The sequence below is a fragment of the Hippocampus zosterae genome, chromosome 18 (genome assembly GCF_025434085.1).
Source record: "Hippocampus zosterae strain Florida chromosome 18, ASM2543408v3, whole genome shotgun sequence".
NCBI lineage: Eukaryota > Metazoa > Chordata > Actinopteri > Syngnathiformes > Syngnathidae > Hippocampus > Hippocampus zosterae.
In genome coordinates, this window is record NC_067468.1 from 12,270,357 (window position 1) to 12,279,370 (window position 9,014).

At 45.2% G+C, this 9,014-nt stretch overlaps 1 protein-coding gene across 1 annotated transcript; it reads left to right on the top strand.

Annotated features, from left to right (window-relative positions):
• The first annotated feature begins 1,401 nt into the window (after window positions 1-1,401).
• On the top strand, window positions 1,402-7,902 carry LOC127591415 (glutathione hydrolase 1 proenzyme-like). The gene is made up of 13 exons (XM_052051567.1): window positions 1,402-1,540; window positions 2,115-2,307; window positions 3,347-3,477; window positions 3,574-3,663; window positions 4,284-4,476; window positions 4,559-4,722; window positions 4,902-5,051; window positions 5,429-5,565; window positions 6,009-6,196; window positions 6,282-6,409; window positions 6,536-6,648; window positions 6,729-6,842; window positions 7,013-7,902. Exons 2-13 carry the CDS (start codon window positions 2,141-2,143, stop codon window positions 7,154-7,156), a joined length of 1,719 nt encoding a protein of 572 aa, XP_051907527.1. The 5' UTR covers window positions 1,402-1,540; window positions 2,115-2,140; the 3' UTR covers window positions 7,157-7,902.
• The last annotated feature ends 1,112 nt before the right edge of the window (window positions 7,903-9,014 follow it).

A 9,014-nucleotide genomic window follows, 5' to 3' on the forward strand; every position in this document is an offset into this window, starting at 1 on the left:
AACCGTCTCCAGAATCACTCGGGGGAGCATTATGCGGTCGGCGATGCAAAAATTAGAGCAGGACTTTGTTTGCTTTGTTAAATGCATTCGGAAGAATGATATTCGCCGAGTGCTGCGTGTCGAATTATGAGCTGGAAATGGAAAGTAGCGCTTATCGCCGCTGCTGCTGCTGTTGTTGTCGCATCTCAAATAAAAGAAATGATTATCATAATGGCGTTTATAGTTATGGTGATGACTTTCCAGATGCCCTGTGCCGTACACATAAAGTAAAAAAACTAAAAGCGCCAGCCAAGGCAGACACATCATTTTTAATAATTTTACTACTTTCTTTTAATAAGTAAGGTATTACACTGTAATACCTTATATATAGCACTCTGTAATAATTACAGAGTGCTATTTTCTCAGAATAAAAAAGCGCGCACACACACACACACACACACACACAAAGGCTTTTTTATTCTGAGACAAGGCGAAAACAGATTAATAGTTTATCACTTCATTTCAGTGGGAAAGTATTCTTAGAGTGCATCCATACCGGGTCCACTTACCACTTATCGCACTTACCAAGCGTGTGATAAATCACAATTTGAACTTGTTGTGGAAGAGTTTGAAGGCCAGTCAGCAGGCGTCCGCCTCCTTTCCAGCGGGCAACACCCCCCCCCCCCCACCCCCCCCCCCCCCCCCCCCCCCCGCCCCCCTGGTTGGTACGTTGTACCTGGTTGGTACGTCGCCTCGCCGTCCCAGTTGCCGGGAATCCAGCGCACAATCCCCGGATGACCACCACCGCCTCTTGACCAGTCTCGGTGCTTCGATCATCTCTCCTCCCCCCCTCGTGGTGGTTCATAGTTGCCAGGATCTTCTTTCCCCGGGTGAGGAGGCGTTTCATTTAACATTTTGTTGTCCGACGATACCAAAGGCCAACGTGTAACATGCGTCATCTCAACACAGTGGAGAGTTAATCTTTGTCGCAGACAAGTTGAAGCGTCTGTGCAGATAAAACGCAAGTCACACAGCCGAGTGCCAATTCCTCTCAGGTTCTTAATGATTAATGGTCAGCGTGTTCTTCTGGTGGTCTGCCTTTCACTGGCTGTGTGGATTTGAACCTTTTTGTTTTTTTAAATTGGGACATCACGTCAGAGATTGCATTCCTAACACCGTACCACTAAAAATACTGAATATGACTTCTACTACTACTAACAATTATTATTAAACCTTACAAAACTATGTCTACAGCTTTACTTTTACTACCACTCCTGCTATATATACTAATACAACTAAATATTTCTATTATTACTCCTAGACTACAGAAGCTAATAGAAAATTTCATTTCACTTTGCCTGCGTCAGTGCTCTCCTGGCGAACTGCGTTTCATGAAGGTGTTAAAACAGTGGGCCGGTTTAAGGTTTACGACTCCGGTGATAGTTACAGATTGAAAAGTCACAGTTGAATGAGCGTCGCATATCACCTGCTTTGCAGGATGCGGCCAACATAACGGCGAGGAGCAAACCGTTTGTTTCAGGGGACCGACACACACGTCGAGGTAAGACACACGTCACACTCACCGATTGCCATCCTTTGAAATGCAAACAATCGAATCCGAGAAGAATGTATAGTTAGGCTGTTACCAAATAAGTCAATAAAACCTCCGTAGTAAGTTCGTTAAGTGACAAATTATGTAACAATCAATAAGATTGATCGTTTGATGAACATTAAAATACGTGTGGAAAATTACATCCTCGATTGTTTCTGTATTTTCGATCGTTATGGTCCAACACGTCTAGCTGGTGACCGACGGACTCATAAAAGGAGCTTGAAAGCAAATTTCTACTCATTAGCACGTACGTAACCGACCGGTCGCCCAATTATGTCACCGAGCAACTCGAATTCTTTGGTGGAGAAGGGGTGACTCATGTCGGATTCCCAAGTGCATCACTGGGTGTCATTTTAAACCCCCTCCGAACCACAAAAATAAATACAATCAGATCAACTAAAGTGATGACTCAATTTAGAATTAAGGATTTTTTTTTTTGATGGATTGTTCTGTCCGAAAATAATTTGTACGTCCTGATTGATGGCAGGAGATTGAATGAAAGAAAATGAACTCTTATTTCCAGATCGCAGCATTCTCAATCGCGCCAAAATGGTGAGGGTGACGATCGTGCTGGCAGTAGCGCTGCTGCTGCTGGCGGCCGCGGCCATATTTGTGGGCGTCTACTTCGGCGTGGACAGGAAGACCCGCCCGAGCGACCACGTGTACTCGAGGGCGGCTGTGGCGGCGGACGCCGGACCGTGCTCGGTGATTGGCAGGCAAGAACGCATGCTAGAGAGAGAGAGAGAGAGAGCACTCCCTGTGTGCAGTTTCTATGTTCTTCCTGGGCCTGAGTGGCTTTTCTCCGGGTACTCCGGTTTCTTCCCACAATCTAAAAACACGCATGGTAGGTTAATTGAGCACTCTATATCGTCCTTAGGTGTGATTGTGAGTATGAATTGGTCTTTGTGTGCCCTGTGATTGGCTGGCAAGCAGTTCAGGGTGTACCCCGCGTACTGCCCGAAGACGGCTAGGAGGCCTGAGTGGCTTTTCTCCGGGTACTCGGGTTTCCTCCCACAATCTAAAAACACGCATGGTAGGTTAATTGAGCACTCTATATCGTCCTTAGGTGTGATTGTGAGTATGAATTGGTCTTTGTGTGCCCCCTGATTGGCTGGCAAGCAGTTCAGGGTGTACCCCGCGTAGTGCCCGAAGACGGCTAGGAGGCCTGAGTGGCTTTTCTCCGGGTACTCGGGTTTCCTCCCACAATCTAAAAACACGCATGGTAGGTTAATTGAGCAGTCTATATCGTCCTTAGGTGTGATTGTGAGTATGAATTGGTCTTTGTGTGCCCTCTGATTGGCTGGCAAGCAGTTCAGGGTGTACCCCGCATACTGCCTGAAGACGGCTAGGATAGACTCCAGCACCCGTCGTGACCCGTGAGGATTAAGCGGCTTGCATTGAGTGAGAAATAAACCAGTCAGGTGAAGGAACCATCCATCACTGACTGCTATTCATTCCCTTCTTGCATTCACACACATGAATGTAACATAGCTCGGGCTTAACTATACAGTACTGAACTGTATACACTTTCATTCCCCATAATAATCTAATGACATCCAGCGGATCCATAGTAGAAGATCGAATTATATGCATCACACACACACTTGTACGGAAACAGTGCTTAGCATCGGGCTCGGGCAACATGTAAATGAGAACAGCTGCAAAATGAAGAGAGTGTTGAATTGTTGCACTGGTTTCCTCAAGGTACGACCGTAGTACTAAAACCGAAAGCTCATTTGTTTCGCTTTTCAACAGCGACACACTGAAGAAAGGAGGCTCCGCAGTGGACGGCTCCATCGCAGCTTTGCTGTGCGTCGGCCTGATGAACGCTCACAGTATGGGCATCGGGGGAGGTCTTTTCATCACCATCTACAACGCGACAAGCGGTAACGCTGCCAATTCACTTGGAACGGCAACATTTGAAGAACTTGGGCGCGCGCGCCCGTAAAATGACGACACGCTCTCGCTTGCAACACGCGCAGGCACGGTGGAAACGATCGACGCTCGGGAGACGGCGCCTCGCAATGCAACTGAGAACATGTTTGGAAACAGCACTGATTTGTCCCAGAGAGGTACTACGGGGTCTCCGTACACTCCCAACTTCAGGGGCGATGAAACCATTTGTTAAAACCAAGCTGGAAAGAAATCCAATGCGGGACTTTAGATTGATTACACTGGGAAAGCGTAACAATATCGCAGCAAAGCCCTGCTAGCATGCATACTGAAGCATGCTATCGATATAATTGAAAAAAAAAAAGAATGAATATTAATAGCATAGTTATTATTATTATAATAAGTATCCATCTTAATTTAAGCCTGAGGAACCCACGGGGTCAAATTTGGCCCCTATAAATTCTCTTACTCAAATGCTACTTAAATCCCAAAGGGTCAAATTTAGCTCTAATCCTAAATCGGGATGAATGCATTAATTTGGTATTCAGTGAATGTTTAGCAGTCATTTAATATGTAATTCATCATTTTGCAAAGACGAAAGGGGTTCTTGGGTTGTCCAGGGTTAAATTAAAACAGCAAAAGGATAATCATTATTTCTCAAATGATAAACACGTTGACAGAGTTTGATCGGCTAAGAAATAATGTCGCTCTTCCGACTTTTATCATTTGCTCACATCTCTTATCTTTCACATAATGAGGTCATAAATTGATCCATTCTGCTGGTTTTATTGCCCAATAGGAGGTTTATCCATCGCTGTTCCGGGAGAGATTCGAGGTTACGAGCTGGCTCACAAGCGTCACGGCAAACTTCCTTGGAAGGATTTGTTCGCGCCGAGCATTGATCTGGCAGAGAAAGGATTTCCTATAGGCAGGCCGCTCGCCGCCGCGCTGGCCGAACACAAGGAAACCATCATCAAGGACCCGGCATGGTGGTGAGACGGGAAAATCGTCACGGCGCTTATTTTCGAGCCACGTTTGCGGAACTTTTAAAGCGAAACATCGTTTGTCTTGCAGTGAGATTTTCTGTCGCGGCGGCGGCGTCGACGTCCTGAAAGAAAACGACATCGTTCGGTTTCCCAAACTTGCCGACACCTACAGGAAAATAGCGGAAGGGGGCGCTGACACTTTTTACCATGGAGAAATCGCAACCAATCTGGTGGCGGATATCCAGGCAGCAGGTCACTTCCAATCTTTTCACTTTGTTGATTCGAGTATGTGAAAATGTCTAAAGCGTCACGGCAAACTGCCTCCCCTCTCTCCGGGCGTCTAATTTTACTCCCGTGACGGATTTGTATCCCGGATTGAGTCCAAGTGCATTGACGGTGTTTCTCTCCCCCCCCCCCCCCCCCCTGCATAGGCGGAATCATCACAATGGAGGATCTGAGGGATTATGCGCCCGTCTTGGATGAGGAGCCTTTGAACGTGAACGTGGGGGAGTACACCATGGCTGCTCCAAACGCCCCCGCCAGCGGCCCTGTGCTCTCGCTGATATTAAACATCTTGGATGGTAAAAAAAACCTTGAATGCTCTGTCCCAAAAAAAGCACCTTTGTGTGGGAGAGGATGTTTTTTTTCATGTCGGCCGCTTTTGCTTTCTGCCAGCCGCTCGCTCTTGGGAGTGAGAAAGACTCATGGGAAAATAAAATTGAACGACATCCGTCAACGATATCGTCAGTGACGTTAAAAAAAAAAAAGATCTTAAGTCCACGGCGGCCGACTGAACAGGACCCTCATGAGCAAATTAAATGTTTTGACTCAAACCCTCACACAAGACTGGTACACGAGCTCACTGAAATGGAAAACAGCGCCCTCTGGTGTTCTTTCCTGGACGCAACGTTTTAAGCTGCCTTTTATTTTTTCCTTTTTTGTAAAACACTTTCCACAGGGTACAATTTAAGCGCTGACAGCATGGCGAGCGCCGAGAACAGAATCCTGACGTACCACCGCCTTACGGAGGCCTTTCGCTTCACCTACGCAAAGAGGACCTTGCTCGGCGATCCGGCCTTCCTCAACATCACCGACGTAAGCACCCCGTCAATCATTCAAAGCCCCTCCCCCGCGCCGTATGTGTCCTTCTCAATCTTTACCCGAAGTCAATGAGTCACACTTATTATGCAGTACTTTGAAACGTGGTTACTCTTTATCCTTCGTCACGAGTGTACTATTAAGACGATCCATTAGGACTATTTTTTCTCTTTCTTCTTTCTACATACATTCTTGCTGCTGGAGGCTGTAAATTTCCCCAGTGTGGGACGAATAAAGCATATCTTATCTTATCTTATCTTATCGTCACGTGTGTATCCATAAGGTGCTCCCGTGCCAAATTTAGTGTTGGCTCCACTCAAGGATTTGCTCTCGTAACTATTGAACAGGTATAACATTTATGATTGTCAACCCTCTCTAGGTTTTTTTTTAAATTTCCTTTCTCAAAATGAATTTTTCAACATTTTCTCTCTTTTTTCAAGCTCATTCAGAACATCACCTCGCAATCCTATGCCGATCATCTCCGGGGAAAGATTACAGACTGGACAACTCATAACATGAGCTACTACGAACCGGAGTTTTACGTCCCCGACGACAACGGCACCTCGCACCTCTCTGTGGTGGCGGAGGACGGCAGCGCCGTGGCGGCCACCAGTACCATCAACCATTAGTACGATCGATCTCGCAACGGAGCTTTGAAACCGTGACTGTGCGCAAGTTGAACGTTTTGTCGCTTTACCTTCCGGCCGCCGCAGTTTTGGCTCCAAAGTGATGTCAAGGTCAACGGGGATCATCCTCAACAACGAGATGGATGACTTCAGCTCCCCGCTCATCACAAACGGCTTCGGGGTGCCTCCATCGCCGAATAACTTCATCAGGCCAGGTGAATTAACAGGCCCATGTCCTTTCTAAGTACGGCTTCCCGACGAGCTCCATCTACTCCAAACTAATGTCACACGTCTGGGTTCGATAATCAATATACTACGCAACTGTTTAATGCCGTCCAAAGGGAAAAGGCCAATGTCTTCCATGTGTCCAACCATCCTCTTCGACAAAGATGGCCAAGTGAAGATGGTTGTGGGCGCCTCTGGTGGTACCAGGATCACAACCGCCATCGCTCAGGTAACCGTCAAAGACGACATTCATTTTTTTGTGTGACAATATTGGGAACTCTGCGTTGAAAATGATTACGTGCGTCCCAGGTGATCGTGAAGGCCCTGTTCTTCGACTACGACCTGAAGAGAGCCGTAGCTGACCCGAGGCTTCACAACCAGCTGAGTCCCTCCACCACTCTCTTCGAGTCAGATTTTGACAAGGTGAGACTCGTGAATGGGGAAAAAAGTCAAAGGGGAGGGGATGGATGGGGAAAATATGGCCCGGCAGCCACAAACTGCCCCCCTTAAAACCATCGGGAAGCCCAAAACTGTTTTATTGTATACAACAGTGTCGTAAAATGATTTTCCTGACACCTTTCTTGCCTTGGCAGGACATCATAGAAGGTCTGGCGAAGAAGAACCACGAGACGAAATTCGTCAAGACCTCAGCCGTGGTGCAGGCGGTGGTCCGCCAAGAGGACGGACTCCACGCTCAGTCGGACTCTCGCAAGTCGGGGTACGCCGCGGGCTACTGAGCTCACCCGCCTAATGCCATCGTGATTGCAGATTAAGATGACAGACTCTGGGGACTTCTGACGGGTGTCATTTGCACCGGACACTTTGCCGAAAGGTTCAGGATTGATTGTCTATTTTTTTGTATATCAGGACAACCAAAAAAAAAAAATCTATCTTGCTCCTGGTGTCTGCTGTATTTTGACATCGCCTCATCCGTCTCCACGACATTTTAAAGGAGCGACTATAAATGTTGAAAGCAAAGGCTCTCTGTGACCTCTTGGCTGATCATAAAAGTGTATGATTCCTTGCTATTTATGAAGACCTTTTTGTAAATCATTAGCACTGACAAGACACTGCTGTCCATTAAAAAAAAAAAGCCATAGACATTTGAATGCTGCAGCTGTTATAAGTCCAATTTTCTCCAAAATTTTTCAGAATCACCAGATACATAGCGCACTGTGGTATGCAGCTGTACGACGCTACAAGAATGTGGAAATGGTTTGCAAAACAATTGAGACCGGTTGTTTTCTCTCTTGCATTCGACATTGTATTCGCAATTTTAGTAAGCTGTCTTACTTCTGTTTTGATGTTTTGAAATGTCCTTCAACCCTTTTGTCTTCAAATACTTTGAAAGGTTGTCATTTCAATCATGCAGAGCACATTGAGTTACCATCTGTGTGAAATGTGCTCCACGTATCAACCACATGGTACATTTGTCCATTTTTGACTGACCACATGTGATATCTCATGCAAAAAAGAAATAAAATCTGTTGAGATTTCGGAAATAAGTTTTTGTGTACAGTACTCTGCTTAAAAATGTTAGCTATCGAAGGATAGATCTGTGCTCTCAAAACATAAATTTAAAACATTCTAAATGAGATGTTCCAATCTCATGAAAACAAAATAGGCAATTCATTGCTTGTTTTTCCCATTGTTGATCAAGGTAATATATTATTGAGATCCTGAACTTGCACTTGGCACAGGAAATAAAGACCGAAACTGGGTATGTGTGAATATTTCATGCAAAGCTTTTAAAACCCCCCAATCGCAGCCCCCCCGGGCCACTAAAAAAGTCCCAAACTTTATAAAGTTTCCCACTTGCAGAGCATCTTGGCAATTACTCAGTAAGAAGACAAGGAGACATTGGAGTCTGGCTGTTGCATGCCTCCAAGGGCATATTAAAAACCACCTCAGGTCCACACATGTATTGCTGACATGTATAAAACAGACAGAAAGACAGACAGACACACACACACATTCACGAAAAAAAACACCATGTATAGTAAGGCGTTTTTAGCCGAAAAAAAACGACCATATATAGTAAGGCGTTTTTAGCTGAAAAAAAACAACCATGTAAGGCGTTTTTAGCCCAAAAAAAATCACCATGTATAGTCAAGCGTTTTTGGACGAAAAAAACGACAATGTATAGTAAGGCGTTTCTAGCGAGAAAAAAATGACCATGTATAGTAAGGCGTTTTTCGACGAAGTTTTTAGCCGAAAAAAACGACCATGTATATTTAAGGCGTTTTTGGATGAAATACTAGCCGAAAAAAAGACGATGTATAGTAAGGCGTTTTTAGCCCCCCCCAAAAAAACACCATGTATAGTAAGGCGTTTTTAGCCAAAAAAACGACCATGTATTGTAAGGCGTTTTTGACCGAAAAAAACGACCATGTATAGTAAGGCGTTTTTGGACGAAAATTTTAGCCGAAAAATACGACCATGTTTAGTAAGGAGTTTTTAGCCGAAAAAAACGACCACATATCGTAAGGCTTTTTTTGGCTGAAAAAAACGACCATGTATAGTAAGGCATTTTTAGCCGAAAAAAACGACCAGGTATAGTAAGGCGTTTTTAGCCAAAAAAACGACCATGTATTA